Source organism: Gymnodraco acuticeps, unplaced genomic scaffold, assembly GCF_902827175.1.
Source record: "Gymnodraco acuticeps unplaced genomic scaffold, fGymAcu1.1, whole genome shotgun sequence".
Lineage (NCBI taxonomy): Eukaryota > Metazoa > Chordata > Actinopteri > Perciformes > Bathydraconidae > Gymnodraco > Gymnodraco acuticeps.
Genome location: NW_022990766.1, coordinates 4,890 through 28,697, shown reverse-complemented (window position 1 = coordinate 28,697; position 23,808 = coordinate 4,890). Strand labels below are relative to the sequence as shown.

The 23,808-nt window shown below is 41.4% G+C and overlaps 1 protein-coding gene across 3 annotated transcripts; it reads left to right on the top strand.

The window, feature by feature from the left end:
* The first annotated feature begins 282 nt into the window (after positions 1-282).
* Positions 283-23,573, top strand: scn2b (sodium channel, voltage-gated, type II, beta). 3 transcript variants are annotated; one of them, XM_034232451.1, is made up of 6 exons: positions 283-320; positions 443-536; positions 7,156-7,316; positions 14,451-14,667; positions 19,648-19,840; positions 23,397-23,573. In XM_034232451.1, the coding sequence occupies exons 2-6, from the start codon at positions 464-466 to the stop codon at positions 23,416-23,418; spliced, it is 666 nt and encodes a 221-aa protein (XP_034088342.1). In that variant the 5' UTR covers positions 283-320; positions 443-463; the 3' UTR covers positions 23,419-23,573. The 3 variants fall into 3 exon arrangements, with proteins under 3 accessions (XP_034088342.1, XP_034088341.1, XP_034088343.1); XM_034232450.1 differs by lacking the exon at positions 283-320 and having other exon boundaries at positions 325-536; XM_034232452.1 differs by lacking the exons at positions 283-320; positions 23,397-23,573 and adding an exon at positions 20,348-20,524 and having other exon boundaries at positions 325-536.
* Positions 23,574-23,808: the final 235 nt, after the last annotated feature.

Genomic DNA, 23,808 nt, shown 5'->3' with positions numbered 1-23,808 from the left:
AGGTAACATAATTGAACATGGTCAAAATGCATTTGCCAACCAAAGCCTTATGTGTACCTTATACCCTGCATTTAAAATCTATAGTATAATACATTAATTATTTTCAATAATTCATTCAAGGTCTATTTTTGTAAATATTTGCTTTCTTTTTCTTTTGATTTCAAGCGTATAGGTGTTGCTCTTAAGTGTACTCAACACGTAGAACAAACCGTTTGTTTACAACCTGTATGAGAGGCAGATGTCCTCCATTTTACTCCACTTCCTGTCCTGCCCTCCTTCCTCCTCCTCCAACGTACCGACAACCATGAGACCAACCTGCCGTAAGTCTACAGACACTGCCAGCCTGTAAAACCAAACAAAAAATACAGTTTTTAGCATTTTAACGCAAGAGCAGAATTCCTGCTGTGTTTTTTAACGTAAACATATTTTTCCACTGATAAAGGCTCGGTTTTTCCCCCGGAAGATGTGTTCCCCGGTACCGGAGAGGTCTGCCGCTCAGCTGCTGAGCGCGGCGCTGCTGTTGCTCTGGCTCTCCGGTAAGAAACAAATGGATCTCTGATCAGCTGCGCTTGTCCCCTGATGGCTTTATGTTGACCCCCTCCCCCTTTATATCTCTAGTCACCCTCTGTAAACATATGTATGCCCCCGGTGCATCCACCCTTCAATAAGATGCAGCTGCCTTTATAAAATAAATATGGGCTCATTGTGTACATCATTGTGTACAGTGTGTGTGAGTCAGTGTGGGGACAGAAATAGGCCTATCATAAGGTGCCACCAATGTGCTGTTTATTGTATTCAGTAGCCCACATATACACTATGCAGGGTCCTTATTAATAGCTAGGTGGGTTTAAATGGAGCAGATTTCAGCATGATATCACATGGATCTGGATCATTTGCAGATCAAAAGCTATCAGATCAAAATGGGCTTCTACATTTGATCACACACAGCATCGTTACTCTGAGTGGGGATGCTCAGATTAAATGTAAAACCGGAGCAGATTAACAAACAGATCCATCCACCAATGTAAAGCCATGTTGTGGTGAGTATATATCAGCATTGAGTTGAACACTCTCCCCTCTTGCTGTTTACTGTGGTTGCAATGGTTGCCTGAGTGAAATGCTTTCCAGTGGTGAATGTAAAACTCACCAAACCCAGCAGGGAGGTGAGGTTAATGATACAGAGCACCATGATCTCTACAGAACTGATTATTCTGTTGTATTAGGAAGAGGGTTTGGAGAAATGTCTGGATGATTAGCCACTGGTTGCATGTTTATTTACACAATAACACAGTCACTGATGATAAGGTTTACCACAAAGATCTGGGGGGGGGGGGGGTTGCATTCAAAATCCTATTTTCATCCGATTTCATAGTGGCCTTGTCGCTTTAAAGAGGCCCTCTCGTGCTTTCGTGGTTTTCCCTTTCCTGTAGTGTGTTTTTTTGTGTGCATGTAAATGGTCTGTAGAGGCTAAAATCCCCCCCCCCCCCCTGCCTGAAACATCTCCATTGTACTCCTTTGTTTACGTCTGTTACATAGTGACATCCCTATGTAACAATGGGTGCGACAACCTAAAGAGTTTGACCAATCAAAACAAAGCGGACCAGCTAACCAATCAGAGCAGACTGGGCTCTGGTTTCAGACAGAGGGTGAAAAGAGGTGCTGCAGCACAAGCAGTATGAGAAAAATAAAGAGCTTTTTGAACATTAAAGCATGGAGACATGTCACAGTAGAGACACTACATACTAACATGAACCTGAATATGAAAAGAAACTGAAAATGTCTGACTGAAATGACGAACACAAAATACATAAATAATTGTTTTTTGTCTCACATTCATCAGTTCAGTGGTTTGTCTATTAAAAAGGAAAACACCCACCAGTGTATTTTTAGATGTTCTTACTGTAGCTTTTGCTTTTTCACTATGCCAACTGAAAATAGATACTCAAAGGTTGACTGTTGCATGGAGAGGCTGCTCCTCAACAGGATGTGGGCTCTGCTGAAGGCAACATGAAAGGTTACGACTTTAATTATGAATTACTCAGCTGGTTTATTGTCCAAATAAATATACATTGCAATACATCATATACAGGTCTATCACTTTGTGAACTAAAAAACGAAATATCGTAGTTTTTGCAAAACTTGCTGCCGGTTCCAGAAAACATTATTTCTGTCTAGTGTCAAATGCTGTCTAGAATACACTGTTTATAGTCCGCATACATCACTTCAAATCCAGTCCTCAATGATATATATTATTACAGAGTATTTACTGTGTTTTAATTATAGATCCTGCCATATCTTATTCTATTTTAAAAGAACATATTTGGCTTATTCCTGCAACAAAGTCAAACTATTTTGTCTGTTGCACTTTTTTGTTTATGTTTGTGTTATATATTTATTTGAAAAAATGCGTTTGAATATTTGAAACTGCACTCACAGTTCCTGAGGAGAGGCAGTAGAGGGCAGCAGCACCCTGAACATTAAAATACATTAAAAAAAACATCCACTGTTACTGCACTTGCATCAAGTGCCTGCGTCATGATGTGTAGAAGCATCAAATGACCACAAATCAGTTAATTAAACCAAATCCAAATCCATAATAAATCATAGATGATTACTGCAGCAGTGGCTTATTGATTGTGGCCGGAACACATTTCTGTAAATGGACAGAGGAAGCACTTGCACTGTGGCTAGTTAAGTGCCTGCCTATTAAACAGGAAATCCATTCCAGCAGAGCCTACACATAAATAAATAAATAAATAATAAGACTTTCTGATTAAGAGATTGAAATTAAACAAGTACAATTACTCAATTATTTGTAGTACATTTTTGACATTTATGATTGAATTGAGTATTTCCATTCAATGCTAATCTATGCTTCCACTTTATACTCATACTTGTAATGGAGTGTTTTAAGGCCATTGTATTTTTACTTTTACGTAAGTAAAGGATCTGATTCCTTCTTCCAACACTGCTTTTTTAACGTGTTTCAGAAGTGTTAGGAAATGTGCCCTATTCTACCTTTTTTTTCTTAATACAAATTGTCTTTGGCTGGTTGTGAATTGCCTAGTTAGCCCCTTTTAGTTATAATAAACAGCATATTTAGATTTTACAATTCAGGTTTTTGTTTTTATTTGAGTGTTTTGCTTAATTTTTTACCCGTTTATTTTATTTATTTTTGTTTATTCCCTTATCTAGAACACTAGAACCTAAAGTATTGGGGAACATAACAAATGACACCTTTGTAAATATTCATTCTGTTTCTGAACAATATATTTTTTCAGTAAACATTGCAACATATACAACAATAGTTGTATGAGACATGGTTTGATGCAGTTATGATGACAGCATAGATTTGGATAATAATGTATGTAATTTAGACCAAGTGTAATTGTATCCTTAAAACATTTTGCATTATATAAACACATATTAAGTAAACATATGTTTCTGAAGATACTCAAATAGAGTCGCAAAACATTTACAAACAGACATGTTATTTCACAATGCCTTTAATATATTTAATTTACATAACTTAACAGTAAGCCTTTAATTTACCTTATGTTCTTTTACTTTTACTGTATTCAACTCTCGTGCTGCTTTGTAAGACCTAGATTGGCCTTGCAACACAGAATCATTAGATTTGTAAATGTTTCCTTCACAGTATAAACATCAAATATCAAAACAAACTTCCGAGATAACATTTGAAAGGGTAGGAAAGCTGCCGATGTTTATTTTCAAAACGTCAAGATGCATCTTCAGATTCCTGTCTAGAAGCTGCACATTTGGTCAAAAGTCCACTGAAATATAACACATTTAAAACATGTTACACTACCCAGTAACTGTGTGTCTGTGTAGTTTCTGCGATTCTATCTGGATGTTGTTTGAGTTCTTCTTAACGGTTTCAGCATACTGTGTATTAAAGCAGCCATACTTTGCATTTCTTTCACAAGTAGACAGGACGGTCAATAATGCATAACAGTGAAAGGGTGCAGGGGAGAGGAAGACAGGAAATGGGCCACAAGAGTGTGGGCTTGTGCAATCACTCTGCCTGCAGCACTGCAGTGAGAAAAGGTCAATACACTGGATAATACGTCCCTGTCTGTGCCGATAATACAGTAAGACACAAAGATGCTGCAGGCTATTTTTTGTATTACTTTTAAAGGGTTCTGGGACTGATTGCTTTTATCTAATCAGAGAAACGCTTCTGCATCCTTTCCTGCAACTCCTTCAGGAGTAACTGACAGATGTTGTATTTTTGCTGTGAGTTGTATCGACTGACTGCTCCCTTTTGGCCCCTGGGTGCTGCAGTGTGACCTTCTACACAGCAGGGGGCGCTAAGGACAAGCCCTGCAGTAAAGAACACAAATAAATAAAACAGCTATTATGCAATACCCACATTTTCATGGATTTTATACACAACAATTTGTCCCCTCAAACCTGTCTGAAAATGAGCGGATCAGATTGTGGCTACTTTGTGATGTCACAATGTTTGTTGGTTGTTCAACCATTATCCAATAACCAACTAAGGTAAAGGTAAGGTCACGCCCACCTTATCACCCGAATCTCCTCCTAGAGCACCAGACACCTCCTCCAGACATGAGTTAGTACCATGATTCACTTTTACACCAATGTCCCTCTGTTGTTGGGATATGAAAATAATCAGAACACTTCATAAGAAACGTCCATTATAGGATCAAATAAAATAAAATACAATTTTATAATATGCTCCAACGAAAAATACATGTACAATGTGTATATTGCAATTTACTGCTGGGTTATCTGGAACATTAAAGCCTTTTGTTCCTCTATTATAAGGAGGTGCATGTGAGGCCCTGCCCCTATAAGAAGCCCTCGGATAAGACAAAGACACCCAACCTGTTCAACAATATGAAGGACGCCATATTGAAGCCCTCTATAGAGAGTTAACTCCTTTAAAGAGTGGCCAGTTGATAACCCTAAAGTGTCAACACACACAGGACCTCCTCTCATACATCCAACCATCGTCAACACTAAATACACTGAGTGGTGATTCTGTTATGGACAACTCAGTCTTAGTGGTGGAGGAAGTATTCAGATCCATTACCTATAGTAGAAGTACTAAAACCTAACTGTAAAATACTCCATTTCAAGTAAAAGTATAGCTTCAGGTATCTTGTTCTCAATACAAATGGAAACATTGTGTGGTCTTTAGGATGTGCTTGTTTAAAGAGATTTCTACTCCAAAAGCAACATATAGTAAATGGCAGCTCCTTAAATGTATCAGCACTTATTGTTTTATCCACAAGGCAGTCATTTCCCTTAAAACTGTTATTTCCTTACCAATATACACTTCTGCTTTAAATTGTATTATGTGCATATATACGGTGAAACGTATAAAAAGGTGTTCACATAGAGTTGGATGAGAGGAATTGGGGGCACACAGGACAGGTGATGTAACAGACACACCATCTTACATTCTGCATTGACCTTGGGAGAGCAGTGGATGAAAATAGAAGGGGAGTGGGAGAGAGAATGCATTTGAAAAGTGAAAATAGGGAGTCCTTTTGGAGTGTAGCTGTGGGGTAAGACATGAGAGGCATGGACATGGATGGAAGAGGAAGGAAGGAAGGAAGGAAGGAGGGGCAGAGGGAAGGAGGGAGGGAGGCAGGGAGGGAGGCTGCTCCACTGCAGCATTTCATATGTTAGCAAGTCTCTGCATCTACCTCCTTCTCACTATCGACAGGACTGCTGAGTCAGCATCAGCCTGCATCTAACTCACTGTGAATGGGATGTAGTAACAGCGCCACAAATACAGAGCTCGTGTGTGTGTGTGTGTGTGTGTGTGTGTGTGTGTGACAGTGATGGGTGTGTGTCCTTGAATGTATTAGCTGTGTGTGTACAGATAGGTCAGAATGCTGTGCGACATTGACATAGCACAGCTAGTATGCTAAGCTCACAGCTGACAAAGCACGAGTTGGAAGCAGTGCGTATGCAATTTTGTGTGTTTTTGTGTGAGAGCAAGAAGCATTAGGGAGCAGGTGCTGCGCTGCATTACAAGACACCTGACTGTGCGCATGGAAAATGGTGCGTGTGTAAATTATACATACAGACGCTGGGTGGAAATGTAGAGTGTGTGTGTGTGTGTGTGTGTGTGTGTGTGTGTGTGTGTGTGTGTGTGTGTGTGTGTGGTGTGTGTGTGTGTGTGTGTGTGTGTGTGTGTGTGTGTGTGTGTGTGTGTGTGTGTGTGTGTGTGTGTGTGTGGTGCAAAGAGGCAAGCCTGTGGAGTGGTGCAGCAGCAGTGGGAAGAGAGCCAGAAACACCCGACTGCAGAGGAAATAATGGTGCAGAGTCCCATCACACACGCACACACATTCAGAAACACACAGATACACATACACACACACACTGAGAGAGAGGCACGGATTCTGTCTGAGGAGTGTAAATCCATGCTGAGACGTGATGTTAGAAGGGAGGAGGAACTTGAGGAAATCAAACTGTTTAAAACTGACTTAGTGGAGCAGTATAAGCTCGGTCTAAAATATAAGACTATAGTCTACAGCTTAAACTGTACGAGTAGCATTATCATGAGATGGAAAAAAAGGCTTTTGTCTCTTTCAACTTTCCTAGAATATGCCCTACCCTTCTTCTTTTTTAAGTTAATAATCAGTATGTACGCTAAACTAATTCACTTTGTGGCAATCAGATGCAAGAACCCCTTATTCTCCATGAAACAGCAGATCAACGTTGACAGGAAGGTCAATAAAAGGAAGGTTAAAAAAATATCTTTGTATACCATATTGTTTAGAACAGGAGTGTCAAACTCAAGAGCTTGCAAAGAATATAATATAGATATGATTGGTGTAATTGTTGAATATGTTATTTCAATTACTTGTCCTAGACTTCTGCTTTCAGACGTAGTTATTTATGAAGTTATTACCATAACTAATAATAATCCAATGCAGAGCCAATAATGTAAAATAAAACATTATTTTATATATTTATATATGTATATTTATATAGTCTTAAAGTTACAACCGGCCCTTTGAGTGCAACCATAATGCTAATGTGGCCCGCGATGACATTTGACACCCCTGGTTTAGAATAAGTTGTCCAAATCCCAGATGTATTATTGTTGTTACTGTACATCATTAACTCTGATTTTGTTGCTTCCCTTCACAGGTTGTTCAAGCATGGACGTCCTCATGCCCCAAAACATTAACGCACTGAATGGAACGACAGTGAAAATCCCCTGCACATTCACCTCCTGCTATAAGATGGATGTTGGCAAGTTTCTCATGAACTGGACCTACCAAGAAACACTAAATGATACAGAGGACATGGTGGGTACATTAGGATGAGTACTTCTTAATAGTCTACATCAGGGGTGCCCACACTTTTTCAGCTTGTGAGCTACTTTTAAAATGACCAAGTCAAACTGATCACCTACATTACAAATGCTAAACATATATTTATTTATTTATATACTGAGTATACCTTATGTTGGTGTACCTTGCATAACTGCATGAACCCGTATGGCACAATACAACTCAGTACATTTCTGGTCATTACGTACATTGTATACCCTTTCTTTAGTAGAATTGTATACATTGGAAGGCTAACTAGGTAATCAGCTCGCCGGTGATTTGCAGCTGGCGCGGTTGACGGCGCATACGTGGTGAACTGCGTGTTAGAAAAGATGAGATCTCAGACTGGCTTACCTGTACGTCAATCAAGTGGAAAATGCCATAGTAAGGATGGATGATAGGCTAACTTTATTTTTATTTTTTTCAAAGCCATGCGATCTACCCACACTACCTTTGTGATCGACGTATCGGGCACTCCTGGTCTAAATAGATAGACAGACAGACAGACTGACAGACAGACAGACAGACAGACAGACAGACAGACAGACAGACAGACAGACAGACAGACAGACAGACAGACAGACAGACAGACAGACAGACAGACAGACAGACAGACAGACAGACAGACAGACAGACAGACAGACAGACGGACGGATAAATAGACGGATAGAGAGACGGATAGACATATAGATGGATAGACAGACAGACAGATAGATAGATAGATAGACAGATAGATGGATAGATAGATAGATAGATAGATAGATAGACAGGTAGAGAGAGATATAGATAGATAGATAGATAGATAGACAGGTAGAGAGATAGATAGATAGATAGATAGATAGATAGATAGATAGATAGATAGATAGATAGATAGGTAGATAGGTAGATAGATTTATAGATAGATAGCAGAGGTGTGGACTCGAGTCACATGACTTGGACTCGAGTCAGACTCGAGTCACACATTTTATGACTTGAGACTCGACTTGACAACATCACAAAAGACTTGCGACTCGACTTGGACTTGAACACCAATGACTCGGGACTTGACTTGGACTTGAGCCTTCTGACTTGAGGTGACTTGATACTTTAATTCAGAGGTCTCCAACACGCCGATCGCGAGCTGCCGCTAGAAGAGAAGACTCCCGTCGGGGAAAGCAGAATCTTCAGCCGCTCCTACTCTTGCTGAGAATCCTTGCAGGCAGGGGCGGGTCTTTATTTAGCTGGGCCACCATGCGGCCAATCATATGCAAGGACACACTAGGTCATACCATTATGTGAAAGAAGGGTGGGGGGCACAGCATGTGTAGTGGTACAGGCCAGCTGCACAGAGCGACGGGGAGACTGGGAGCCGGATTTAAATGCAAGCGCTTCGGAAAAAGTCAAGAAATGAGTGAAAACCGAAAAAAGAAGCAGCATCTGGCTGCTTGTCAATGATATTGGAGAAAGCAAAGCTGAGTGCAGGATTTGTAAAATGAAAATAACCTTCAGAGCAGGGTTTTGTTTTGGTAACCACTCAGGATTTATTGTCAGAGGTGGGAGAAGTTCAGACAATTTAAAAAAAGTTACAATCAGGGTTCCCGCGGGGGCTTAACAAGTCTTAAAAAGTCTTAAATTTGATAATCAGAATTTAAGGCCTTAAAAAGGTCTTAAATATGATTCAGAAGGTCTTAAAAATTATCGGATTTGAAAGGTACTTCTGCGTTGCGATAGCGTCTAAATGTGTTTTGGGGAAAATGTCCGGGCTGCAATTAACCAGTGCGGTAATAGCCTTTCAGTTCCCCCCAACAATTTGTATTGAATTAAATCAACATGGAACCAGTAATAACTAACTTTGTTTCCCCCGGCCCCTTATTGGAGAACACCCAGCTAGTAACCTATCAACCAAGCTTCAGCTCATGTAGCCTATCTTCGAATCTACTTACAAATAAATATGGGGAAGTGTAAGTTCAACCGTATTTGGTTGGAAAACATCTAATTTAGTGCTTGGTTGAAACCAGTGGAGGGAACGTGTTTGAAGCCCGCTGCATCTTTTGCAAAAGAAATTAGTGTTTGTTTTGCTAATGTAGCGTTAGCTAGTGCAGCAGCAGCTAATGTAGCGTTAGCTAGTGCAGCAGCAGCTCCCGCAACAACACCGGGGGACCTCCGGGCGAAGTTTGGGTCTACGTCAACCCTAAAAGCGGAGGTGCTGTAGACGCTAAATACCGTAGCTAAACACCAATCATACAACAGCAACGATGAAAGATTGTAGCCAAGGCAGCAGAGCTCTGAATATAGCTCTTGTCACTCTCTCACAACACACACACACACACACACACACACACACACACACACACACACACACACACACACACACACACACACACACACACACACACACACCCACACACACACCACACACACACCACACACACACACACCACTAGGGCTGCTCGATTATGGCAATAATCAAGATTATGTTGGTCAATAATTAATATCACGATTATTAAATATGATTATTCATTGACTTTGAAAACATCCATTTATTGAACTTTAAAACAAATAATAATTTGAACAGTATCTTTTTAACTGTTGATTACCCTGAACGTATAATTCCACTGAAAAACCAATACAAAAATTAATTAAATAAATGATACATTACTAAAAAATTAATTAGATCAAATATGTTGTAGTGCACTGTCACAACCTAGCAAAGCAAAATAATCGTTTTTTCCGATTATGTTGTTTTCGTAATTGTGGCAGGCCAAAATCGTAATTGCGATTAAAATATGATTAATTGCACAGCCCTAACACACACACACACACACACACACACACACACACACTTTTTGTCTAACACGCTAACACAGTTCTGTACTGTTATGCTGTTGTGTTCAGTCATTGTTCTTATGTTGAACATGAATACATTTACTTTGTAAGTGATTATGGGACGTATTTCTTCTTTATATACATTTTCCTTCATACTTTATTGCTGTGAAATAGGTCTTAAATTCTATTCAAAGTGGTCTTAAAAAGGTGTTAAAAAGTCTTAAATTTGAGTTAGCGAAACCTGCAGGAACCCTGTACAATAAAAAGTCCTGCATTCAAAATGTTACAAGTAAAAGTACAAAAGTATTAGCATCAAAATATACTTAAAGTACCACCTGCAGAGGGATCTAGATTCAGGTGTTCTTTTCCCCGCCTCGCTGCACATTATCCCTTGCATAAAGATAGATCGTGGGTCCCTTATAACATGTTGTACACAGTGGAAATAAACATTCTGGTTACCTCAACATCAGGGATCTTATACATTAAACTCCTTCTGAATCAAACCGTCACGGTAGCCTTACCTTACTGATCCCTCTTAAATTAGAAAAACACACGTTACTTTACCAGCAGAGAGAAAATGGATTATTAAATTATTAATGTGACTAATAAAGAGCAATTTGATTATTAAGTATTATTCTGTTGATCGATGTCATTACATTTGGTGAAAAACACATAATGACTTGTTTATGACTCGTTTTGTCAAAGTTTAGGACTTGGACTTGACTTGAACTTGACCATCCTGACTTGAGACTTGACTTGGACTTGCAAAACAATGACTTGAGACTTGACTCGGACTTGAGCGCAAAGACTTGAGACTTGACTCGGACTTGAGCGCAAAGACTTGAGACTTGACTCGGACTTGCAAAACAATGACTTGGTCCCACCTCTGATAGATAGATAGATAGATAGATAGGTAGAGAGATAGACAGACAGACAGACGGACGGACGGACGGACGGACGGACGGACGGACGGACGGACGGACGGACGGACGGACGGACGGACGGACGGACGGACAGACGGACAGACGGACAGACGGACAGACAGACGGACAGACAGACGGATAGATAGACGGATAGAGAGATGGATAGATAATATAGATAGACAGGTAGAGAGATAGATAGATAGATAGATAGACAGGTAGAGAGATAGATGTTTATGTTTATGTTTATTAAGGATCCCCATTAGCTTTTGGTCTCGACAAAAGCTACTCTTCCTGGGGTCCGACACTTACAACAATAATATAACAATAATACAGAAACATTTAGGACACAAGTCCTGACATCATTAATAACATTAACAACATTAAAAACATCACCAATATCATCAACAACATGCGATCAAATTAAATTAGGGTTCACAGCTCACAAGGGTACATGATCATTAGTAGATGGCCCTTCAATCTCTTCTTGAAAGAGGCTCTGGACTCTATTTCAGCAAGGTAGTTTGGCAATGAGTTCCATTCCCTTATAGCTCTATAAGACACAGAGGATTTCAGAAGATGTGTCCTGGGTTTAGGTGCCAGTAGATGGCCTGATGTAGCTTGTCTAGTCTTATGGTCATGCTCGTCTCTTGTGTAAACTATTTGATCATAAAAATACAGTGGTTTTTTGCTAAATTGGAAATTTTTTAGAAAAGTGATAACACGAGATTGCAGACGTTTCTCAACTGGAAGCCATGATAGGCTTATATGCATAACTCCAATATGAGTGCGCTTCGAACAGTGGAGAGCTAGTCTGGCAGCCTTGTTTTGAGCTATTTGTAATTTCTGTAAATGTGTTTTTGCTGCTGATGACCATATGACCGGACAGTACTCTAGATGTGACAAAACCAGAGACTGAATGACTTGTTTCAAAGTGGTTGGTGTTACATACTTTGTACATTTTCTCGCCACAGCTATGCTCCTTCCCATTTTAGTTACGATACTGTCAATTTGCTTTGTCCACCGTAAACCAGAATCAAGAACAATGCCAAGCAACTTAGTCTCGTTGACCTGTTCCACTGGCTGACCAGCCAGCGTCAGGCTTAATTGAGGATTGCTGCTTAACATGTGTCTGGATCCGAACACCATTGCTTTTGTTTTTGCAATGTTGAGTACCAGTTTGTTATTGTTGACCCAGTCTGCTATGGCTTTAATCTCTATTTTAAGTAGATAGTTTAACTCACTGCATGTTGATGCTGTACTGTACATCGTGGAATCATCAGCATACATTATTACACTGGACTTATTTAATACGTAATGAAGGTCATTTGTGAATATAGAGTACAACAAAGGCCCAAGCGAACTCCCCTGTGGGACCCCACACTGCAACACCTTACTTTCAGAAAAGCTCCCATTGAAAAACACTCGCGGCCTTCTCCTAGTCAGGTAGCTCTCCATCCAACACATAGCAACAGAATCAAAGCCATAGCATTTGAGTTTGTTCAGCAGCAGGCTATGATCGATTACATCGAAAGCTGCGCTAAAGTCTAACATCACAGCTCCTACAAGCCTCCTATCATCCATGCTCTTTAACCAGTCGTCGGTCATTTGTGCAAGTGCTGTACTTGTAGAGTGACCATCTCTATAGGCATGTTGGTAGTTCGTTGTCAGATTGTTACTTCAAAAGTAGTATTGAATTTGGGTGTATACCATTTTTTCTATTAATTGACTTAACACTGGGAGGAGACTTATAGGTCGACTATTGGAACCAGCAAAGGTTTTTCTTTTATCCTCGGGTAATGGGATGACCTTGGCTTCCTTCCAGATCTCGGGGCACACGCCTTGCTCTAAACTTTTATTAAAAATGTGACTCAATGGCTTGGATATGTAGATAGATAGATAGACAGGTAGAGAGATATATATATATATAGATATATAGATAGACAGGTAAATAGATAGATAGATAGATACTTTATTCATCCCAAATTGGGAAATGAATGTGTTAGCTATTGTGCAAATTGTTCTGGGTTATGGAAGAGGAGACACTGACCCTAACCCTAAGCGCATTAAATAAAAAAATACTTGATAAGAAATTATTCCTTCTGATCAATGAAATGTCCTTCTGTACTGCTCTAACCTGTGGCTATCTTCTTGCTTTATAATTAGGGCTGTCAGTCGATTACAATAGTTAATCGCGATTAATCGCAAATTAATCGCACTTTTTTTATCTGTTCTAAATGTACCTTAGAGGAATATTTTTCAAGTTTTTAATACTCTTATCAACATATGAGTGGACAAATATGCTTTATGCTAATGGTTATTATCATTTGAACAATGACAAATATTCTCATGAATATTAAACACAACAACCTCAACATTACAAATATTCGCCTCAATTCAACCTGGAACCTCTCTCATACAATAATACAATACAAATGGTGTGTGTGTGTGTGTGTGTGTGTGTGTGTGTGTGTGTGTGTGTGTGTGTGTGTGTGTGTGTGTGTGTGTGTGTGTGTGTGTGTGTGTGTGTGTGTGTGTGTGTGTGTGTGTGTGTGTGTGTGTGTGTGTGTGTGTGTGTGTGTGTGTGTGTGTGTGTGTGTGTGTGTGTGTGTGTGTGTGTGTGTGTGTGTGTGTGTGTGTGTGTGTGTGTGTGTGTGTGTGTGTGTGTGATGGATCGTTGGAGCTATGTGCAACTCAAAGCATATGCTCGAACGGGAGCTGCCTGGACGCTGCAATCATGTTGCGCACTATCCGTGCTGAGTGTGCTGACTTTTCGTACAATGTCCCACTGTCTGGCTTCCTGCATAAAGTCAAGTGCTCGGCGCAGTTGTGACGAAATGTCGCTCCTCTGTTTTCATTTAAACAGCTCCATATCCGTTAGCGCAGCTAGCTAGCACCAGATGCTAACAACAATAATGCACGTTGTTGCTCGCTCGCTCGGGCCACACATACACACACCCTCTCGGTCCTCCCAACAGCCAGTCGGTGCCTGCCGGTGAGCGTGGAAGTGTGGTCTGCCACAAGCGGGCGGCAGGAGCGGGGCTGTCAGCATTAGCTTGTAGATGGTATTTTAAACTCGATGCGCTCTGAAACTACGGGGCGGCCGAGGACAAAAAATACACATGCGTTAATCGCGTTAAAATAATTAGTGGCGTTAATTTTTTTTTGCGTTAACGCGTTATTAACGCGTTAACTTGACAGCCCTATTTATAATATGTCTGTTTGGTTTTACAGACGAAAAAAAGATTATTGCCTAAATCTGGCTATTGTTCACTGTCCCTGTTAAATGGTGGCTGAGAGGTGCAAACGGCCAAAAACACTTCCATTTGAATAATTGCCTGTCAAATAAACTAATAAATCACTTTCTCCCTCTCTCTTTTTACAGTTCATGACATTCATCAAGAAGAAAGGAATGGTGCCTCAGCGATCGTACCAGTTTGGAGACAGGGTCATGTTTGTGGGGAACCTGGATAAGAACGACCTGTCAATCACCCTGTCAGAAGTGCAGATCGAGGATGAGGGGCTTTACAACTGCTACGTGAGAAACCCGCCCGACCGCATCCAGGGACATGGCACCATACGTCTCCATGTTGTTAGCGAACGTAAGACGATAACCCTTATGAAAATACTACTGTCTATAAATCTTAAAGAAACAGTGCCTGATTGTGTTCTTCATTAATGACGCTGTACGTTATCCCGCTTGTTGACCAATCAGCATTGAGTATTCAACTAAGCTGTGTAATAAGTGGAAGCTAGATATTGCTGTTATGCTGCGCGATTACACGTAAAGTCAATGCAGAGACGCGGACGGATGCGAATTCGCTCCGACGGCTAGCATGAAGCGGTGGACGCGGCGCGAATCACGCGATTGAGGCGATTGAACTGTGCCACGTCAAACGCGAGAGTTCAATTTTTTCAACTCGAGCGTCAAATTCACGTGACGCGTTCTCGCGGAAGCCAATCAGCGGTGAGGATCTCAGCCTGCCGTCACTGACGTTCAACCAGAAAACATCAGCCATTAGCTGTTAGCAGTTAGCAGTTAGCACACAGAGATCACAGCTCCTCATATCTGTTCAGAAACTGTACAGAAGTTAAACAAGAACAAACCACAGACTGTCTGTGTCATGGCGAATACAGTCGCTGGTTTATTTATGTCTGTAGGCCGTTGTTATGAGTGTGGAGTGAGCAGATACAACGTTAGCTTAGCCTGGTCGACCCAATCTCCATTCAGAAAACAAGCATTTTAAAAGGTTTTTCGCCTGCCGTCTTGTCTGCAGACTTGTCAAGCATTAATTCATGGTTTTTACTAACCGGTATCAGTATGTTGTTACGTCGGCATCATTTAGAAACGTGTATTACAATTTAATCACGGTAAAATATGTTCATTTTGTTGTAGTTAGCTCCCGAGCCAGCGCGTCTTGTTTGAATGATGCGAGTAAACACAGCTGGCAGCCACGGTGAAACTCGAGTGATTAGAGCGAAGCAAATATTATCATCGCGTCCGGTGTGAACGCACCATTAGACTAGAGTGATGCGATAGGAGCGTTTAGAGCGAAGCGAATATTCGCATCGCGTCCGGTGTGAACGTAGCATAAGAGATATTTCTTATGTAATTCAGGCTGGAGCCACACGAGGACGATAACACAAACGGACCGCAATCGTTATCAAAGAAATATTCCGTCCACACGCAATAGGCACCAGAAACGTGTCCGTTCACATGAGACCGCTCGAAAGCACTGGAGACACTGTAGTACATATGCCAGGCCTGTAAGTGGCGCTGTAGTCCTGCCACAAAAGCAGCGAAGAAGACTTCCTGCGCATGGTTGCCCTTTTGTTTATTCTCCGCTGTGGTCACTCTGGCTCTTTTTCTCCCTCCCCGAGGCAAGCGTTTGCTCCTGCTGTAATTCCCTCCGGTAGTCCCCCAGCAGATGACAAACACCCACCTCCCCGCCTCTTCCAAGGGACGAGGGAACCGTGCAGCAGAGTTTCAGTTAGATTTGTTTTCACCGGTCAACATGTCCGTTAAAGTTTAAATCTAGGTCTTCTTTGTTATTTATTGAGCTTTAAAACAAATTGATAACGACTCTATATAATAATATAAGAATACTAAACGGAGCCTCTCTTTTCCTCCCCCTCTTCTGAGAGCCCAGCAGCTGATCTCTGAGCAGGAGAGGCGGGGCTATTGCTTCAACGTTATCAGGAAATGATCGTATAGTCGTAAACGCGGAGCCGTTTGCCCCAAGCCCCCAGGAAGTGCGCCGGACTCAGATGAAAATATTCGTGCTGGCCAAACGGCGGTACTACACTTCCGTTTGGTTGCCAGGCCCAGAAACACTTTTTCCCATTGACTTACATGGAGAAAGAGTGGTCTGTAACTCATTGGATAATTTTTTTAAACTAAATAAACTACCCAGTATGAACACTTGTATAGCCCTTATTAAAAACATTCGTTCCTCAAGTTGTAATAATGTGCTAATAACGTTATTCTGAGAGTTATTTCCCTCTGCATTATGAACGCGCATCTAACCCATGGGACCGCGCCGCCCGGCACGTTCATGTTACGTGTCCCGACCAATCAGAGCACACTGTGCTCACAGGGAGGGTGGGGGCTGGAGCTATTGGAGCTACAACGAGTCGTTAAAGGCAGAGAGTGAAATTCAGTGAATACACGTAGTTTACAGAGATGCTGTTTGAGTTGCGCATGCTCTATGAGCGCACATACGGGTACTTCTCAGGCATGCCGGGTAATCTGTGACGTTTCGCTCTCTCAAAAGTTGGGCCATTTTATCATCATGCGCTAATGAGCAACTCTCATAGGAATGAATGAGGCCCCGCCTCCCACGCTGTATCCAGTTCTTATTATACATCCATGGTTTGCCCCCCCCCAGAGCGTTTCATTTGCAGATCTACCCACCTTGGGACCCGTTATCGTTATCATTTTCTGCGTTTCCATGTCGGCCTCGTATGGCCGAACCGTCTATCTGATAGTGAACTGTAGCAGACAGTGGCGTTTTCTCCCGGAGGCCAAGGGAAGCCAGGCTTCCCCTGTTTTTTCGGATTGTAGTTATAATTTAAATAAATAAAAACACTTTGTTTTGTTTCGATAATTCTCCTTTGTTGTGTGTTGCTGCCGGCCCGTCTCTCCCCCATTCTCATTGAGTATTTTACAAAGAGTGAAACGAACAGCGCCCCTCTAGATGTTATGGTTATGATGGGACGGGTGGCGCAGTGGTCTGTGCATCCGATCATCAGATCAAGGGGGAGTGCTGGGGAACTCCAGTTCGAAACCCGCTCCTGCCGCCACTGCGTCAGGCCGTTGTGTCCTTGGGCAAGACACTTCACCCAGATTTGCTACTGTGGGTATTGTCCACAGTACATGTATGATACCAATGTGTACTTGTAAAAGCGCCTCGATGACCTCGAGGCGTGAAGATGGACGGTATGACGCAGTGCGCTGTGCAATGATCATCAGATCAAGGGGTGAAACCCGCCGCTGCTGCGTCTGTAAAGCCGGTGTGTCCTTGGGCAAGACACTTCACCTGAACTTGCTCCTGTGGGTATTGTCCACAGTATCTGACCATTGCATGTATGATATATGTGTAATGTGTGTATATGTAAAGCGCTTTGAGTCATTGAAAAAGCGCTATAATAAATGTAAGGAATTATTATGGTGAAACAGTAGATTGCACTCACTGTTGTGAGAGGAGGCCAGCCGAATCTGGCTTCCTTTGGTGAAAAAAATTGAGGGATTGACCAATCAGATGAGGCTCACGTGATGCCCCTGCCAACCTGTGATTGGTCAGGGCCATGCCAAGGGAAGCCAGCCGCCTCTTGCTTCCCTTCAGAGGCGGCTGGCGGCTGCCGATTTGATTGGACACTGCCATCCAATCAAATCACATCAACATCAGTTTTAATGCTGTCATCACCGCCGTTAGAAATTATCAAGCAAATGAAGCATTATGGAGGGTGGAGATTTGGCGTACTTAATCAAACATAACTTTACTAAACTTCCGCTACAGCAGCAACTAAAAATTAAATCAGATGACAGGCCAATGCCCGCACTCGAGCTGTGTGTACACAGAGGAAAAAGGGAGAGAATCGGACGTTCAATGAGGACATTTATGTCCGCACGGAGTGGCTAACTGGAAGCGCTAAACTTTAGCGTCTATTTTGCTGGCCATGTCTTCTTTTTGACAAGGATTCGTGCTCCCTGAACAATCCTTGGGCAACTTCAGGATTCATCGACCTTGCCAACCTGTCACGGGCAATTGAGAGGCACGGTAAATCCAAAAATCACATCGATTGTGTGATTGTCTGCATACATTAATAAGTAAAATGCTTACATTAATAAGGAGAGAGTTTTAGCTGGAGAGTGCGTGCGGACCTTTCGGTTAGATAACAGGCGTGTGCAAGTCCTGCATCTGTGTAATACAAATGTGTGTAAAATGATACCGGGCGCTGTAATCACTCATCTGGTTACGTTATTGACCACACCCCCCCCCCCCCCCCCCCCGCCCAAAAAATGGGCTTCCCCTACATTTTCCCCCACGCCACGCTACTGGTAGCAGATACGACCGTTATCGTCCTCGTGTGGCCTGGGCTTAAGTCTTTATCAAACAAGGACATTGCATACAAATGAATTAATCTAAAACAAATAGGAGATGGTTCATGCCAGATTTAGCTATTAGTTAATTTAATCTGCAGTCCGCAGTCACACACATAATCAATCATAACTTCAGAGCTGCAAGAGCATGAAATAGCATCATACATTATTTTACAAATTGTTTCTATAAAAAAGCAAACTTTGAATACACAATTTCAGGTAACAAACACTGACAATTATTATCATTATCCGGCATGTTTGGCCCTTACCTCATTTCAAGCTGCAGCTGTTTGTTTTTCTGTCAACAGAGCGGCACTACCAGCTTCCTTGTGAGCTAATAGCAGAAGTGGCTCATGAATTATTTTGATGGTTGCGCAAAAATCAGGCTAAACAAAATCCATATGTAGGTTTGTGTTTGTTTTCGCTCTTGCAAGCTATAAACAGACTAAATACATTGCAATAATATGACAAGAAATGCGAAAGCGTTAAGAATACTGTTAAAAATCTAACCCAGGATCTGGACTTATTTATGACTGATATTTGGTGCACTGAGCTTTCTTTGTCATTGTTTTTTCAAACAGTAATCTTATACAGTATAACATATTGTGTGTGAGTGTGTTTGTTTGTGAGAAAGTGTGTGTTTCCTGGAGCACGAGGACCTACTGGTGATGAGTCAGCTTTTTACTTATTTAAGACAAACAAGAGGTTTAACTTAGACCCTCAGCATTTCTTGCACACGCACACACATATACACACACACGTCACACACACACACACACACACACACACACACACACACACACACACACACACACACACACACACACACACACACACACACACACCACACACACACACACACACACAAGGCTCACTCAGCAGCACTTACTTTCCACTCTGTTTAATCAGTGCTTTTAGCCAGTATTGCACTTGTCTCAGTTCGATGTCTACAAACTATTTAACCCTCTCCTCTCCACAGTTCCTCCTCCCAGAGATTCCACCATCGCAGTGGCGATCGGGGCGTCAGTGGGTGGAGCTTTAGCGCTACTGATCCTCTCCATGGTGGTAGTGAAATGTCTCCGTCGACACCGGAAACAGGAACTGATTTCAGAGGAGAAGATGGAGGAGGAGGGAAAGCTGGATGCTGAAGGTGTTGCGGAGGAGGGAACTAAGTAAGAAATCTCATTATCTTGTCCTCAAGCAGAAACTACCAATAGCACAAAGATTAAGAAGGACCTGGTATAGCAGTAGGCTACATGTTCTGTTTTCTGAAGCTGCTCGGGCACATATCTCTCCTCTGCAGCAGTATTTCCAATTTTAACTAGCGAACAAATTCCCTAGGATATGCCATTGCCATAATATTATTCCATATATACTAGTTCAAGCTATTTTACATTGTCACAAAAAAAACACCCCTTGCGTTTAACAATAAAAAGAGAAAGAAAATTATGCTTGGTATAATTTCAAACATGAATTGCCAGTAGCATTTTGCACATTTGACAGTAGTAATGTGCTGACCATCACATTTGTTATACAGGTATAACAGCTCAGACGTAAAGTTAGCCACACATAAAGTAGGCCTACTTTTCCTTCAATATAACTCCTTGGCTTCTCTAACTGAATCACACATCTTCTCAAAGCTAACCTGTTGTCGGGCATCTCTTCACTTTTATCTTTAGACAACCATAGCGGGTCCTCTGATTGGATCCCTCACCCCAACACCCCTCAGGTAAACACCTGCTTATCAACCAATCTGGACCAAGCCCCCAGGAAGTGCGCCGGAGTCTGATGAGAATATTCGTGCTGGTCAAACGGCGGTACTACACTTCCTTTAGGTTGCTGGGCCCGGAAACACTTTTTCCCATTGACTTACATTGGGAAAGAGTGGTCTGTAACTCGTTGGATAATTTTTTTTAAACTAAATAAACTACCCAGTATGAACGTTTGTATAGCCCTTATTAAAAACATTCGTTCCTCAAGTTGTAAAAATGTGCTAATAACGTTATTCTGAGAGTTATTTCCCTCGGCATTATGAACGCGCATCTAACCCACGGGACCACGCCGCCCGGCACGTTCATGTTACGTGTTCAGTGGTTCAGTACTACATGAGTTTCTCTTTACCCATGGATAACAACGGACCATATCGCCTTACTGCCAGCCCACGGAGCTGTAATAATGGATATATTGCACATGTTTGCTATAATTCATCATTTGTAAAATATTATACTACATGGGCTGTATGATGTAAATCTTGTACCGTAAATGTTGTATTAAATAAAGTTAATATTACCGACGTAGATTAACGTTCCTGTAGCTTCTTATTGCACTTGCAATTGTTTTAGTTACTTTTGGGCTACTTAACATGAATAATCACAGTTACTATCCTTTTACTCCATCACATTTCAAAAAGAAATAGGCTATTGTTATTTTAACTCCACCACAGTAATCCATCATCAGCTTTACTTTTTAGATACAGTTTTAACTCACAATTGATCATAACAGGCTTCAACATATACATTTTTATATATTACCAAGTGGTTTCATGTACAACCCACACAAGTATCATGCTAAATGAAGCTCTGTTGCTTGGATATCACTAGATCCTGATGTCAGCGTAATATAAAAGTACATAACGATTGATGTGTAACTTAGCATAATTTACTAGCTAGCCGCTAGCTGCTAACTGCCGCCTCGTTAATATAAATCCAGTACCATGCTGTCATGAACGCGCGGTGCTGTTACGTGTACGCAAATTCACGTGCTTAATGTGAACGAGCCTTTTGGGCGGTGTGGTTAAAGTTGCGCATGCTCTATGAGCGCACATACGGGTACTTCTCAGGCATGCCGGGTAATCTGTGACGTTTCGCTCTCTCAAAAGTTGGGCCATTTTGTCCAAGCCCCCAGGAAGTGCGCCGGACTCAGATGAAAATATTCGTGGTGGCCAAACGGCGGTACTGCACATCCGTTTGGTTGCCAGGCCCGGAAACACTTTTTCCCATTGACTTACATGGGGAAAGAGTGGTCTGTAAATCGTTGGATAATTTTTTTTAAACTAAATAAACTACCCAGTATGAACACTTGTATAGCCCTTATTAAAAACATTCGTTCCTCAAGTTGTAAAAATGTGCTAATAACGTTATTCTGAGAATTATTTCCCTCGGCATTATGAACGCGCATCTAACCCACGGGACCGCGCCCCCCTGCACGTTCATGTTACGTGTACTGTTCAGCACTACATGCGTTTATCTTTACCCATGGATGCACAATAACAACGGACCATATCGCCTTACTGCCAGCCCACGGAGCTGTAATAATGGATATATTGCACATGTTTGCTGTAATTCATCATTTGTAAAATAGTATACTACATGGGCTGTATGATTAAATCTTGTACCGTAAATGTTGTATTAAATAAAGTTAATATTACCGACGTTAGATTAACGTCCCTGTAGCTCCTTATTGCACTAATAATTATTTCATGCTAAATGAAGCTCTGTTGCTTGGATATCACTAGATCCTGTTACAACGTAATGTAATAAGTACATAACGATTGATGTGCACATTAGCATCATTACTAGCTAGCTGCTAACTGCCGCTAACAACAATCCATTACCATGCTGTCATGAACGCGCGGTGCTGTTACGTGTACGCAAATTGACGTGCTTGATATGAACGAGCATTTTGGTTAAAGTTGCGCATGCGCCATGAGCGCACATACGGGTACTTCTCAGGCATGCCGGGTAATCTGTGACGTTTCACTCTCTCAAAAGTTGGGCCATTTTATCATCATGAGCTAATGAGCAACTCTCATAGGAATGAATGCCTCCCACGCTGTATCCAGTTCTTATTATACATCCATGATCTGGACTCGTGTTGTTTATCATCAGCACCATGTGTGCTAGAGAAGATGCCTAGGTCAGTATGGGGAGAAATAGGAAATACAGCAAAGTTAAAAATCAAAGTAACCGCCAAACTAAACAGACAGGACACTGCCATGTAAGCATGTTAATTACAATATAAATTACAGCCACAGTGATGCTGTAATGGAAACATTAATAACCTGGGTTTTATTAAACAATGTATTGGAATATATTGGAAGCAGTCATTAAAAGTACTTTTACTCAGGGACTTTACTTAAGCACATTTTGGAGATACTTGTACTTGAGTATTTCCATTGTATGCTACTTCATACTTCTTTTTTATTTATAATATGAATTACAATTGGGACGGACTTGAAAAATGACTTAATAGTATAGTAGCTCCACATTTACTGGCTGCAATTAATTAATGGATCACTTATTATAATGTAGTGATAAAATATATGATTCCGAAAATGTTATAAAGAGTACTTTAGGCTTTGGTACGTTAAGTATATTTGGATGCTATTGTACTTTAACTTAAGTAAATCTTTGAATGCCAGACATGCACTTCTAACAGAGTATTTCTACACTGTGGTATTTTTACTTTTACTTAAGTGAAAGATCTGATTCCCCCTTCCTGCTGTGATTTCTCTCAGAAGACCACTGTGGATGTGCAGTGTCCCTAAAAGTGGTACAAACAAGTGTATATATATGTATTTGTGCAAGTGCATGTGTTTCTTTGTGTGTTTTGCCATAGATCTCACTACCGGCTGACATTATCTCCAGAGAATCATTTGCACATCTTCCAAGAATATTGCTAGCTTAGATAAAGAAAATGTTAATATTCCCTTCCTCTCTTTTCTTTCAGACATCTCCCTGAAGATCTATAGTTACCACAGCTCAAATCATCTTCCAACGACACTTCCATCCCTTCTGTGTGTGTGTGTGTGTGTGTGTGTGTGTGTGTGTGTGTGTGTGTGTGTGTGTGTGTGTGTGTGTGTGTGTGTGTGTGTGTGTGTGTGTGTGTGTGTGTGTGTGTGTGTGTGTGTGTGTGTGGCCTAGCATTACTATACTTGTGGGGACCTAAATCTGTTTACATAGTCACGTGTGGGGACTCGCCTCCCTTATGGGGACAAAATGGAGGTCCCCCTGAGGGGAATCATTAATTTTAGGGTGAAGACTTGGTTAGGTTTAGGGTTAGGGTTAGGGTTAGGGTAAGGGTTAGGGTTAGGCATGTGGTGGTTATGGTTAAGGTTAGGATAAGTCTCCAGGAAATGCAT

Excerpts from the sequence above, each read along its gene's own strand:
- scn2b (XM_034232451.1), top strand. The coding sequence starts at position 464 with ATGTGTTCCCCGGTACCGGAGAGGTCTGCCGCTCAGCTGCTGAGCGCG. Across the intron at positions 537-7,155 it reads GCTGTTGCTCTGGCTCTCCG|GTTGTTCAAGCATGGACGTC; the intron begins GTAAGAAACAAA and ends TTCCCTTCACAG. Across the intron at positions 19,841-23,396 it reads GTTGCGGAGGAGGGAACTAA|ACATCTCCCTGAAGATCTAT; the intron begins GTAAGAAATCTC and ends CTTTTCTTTCAG.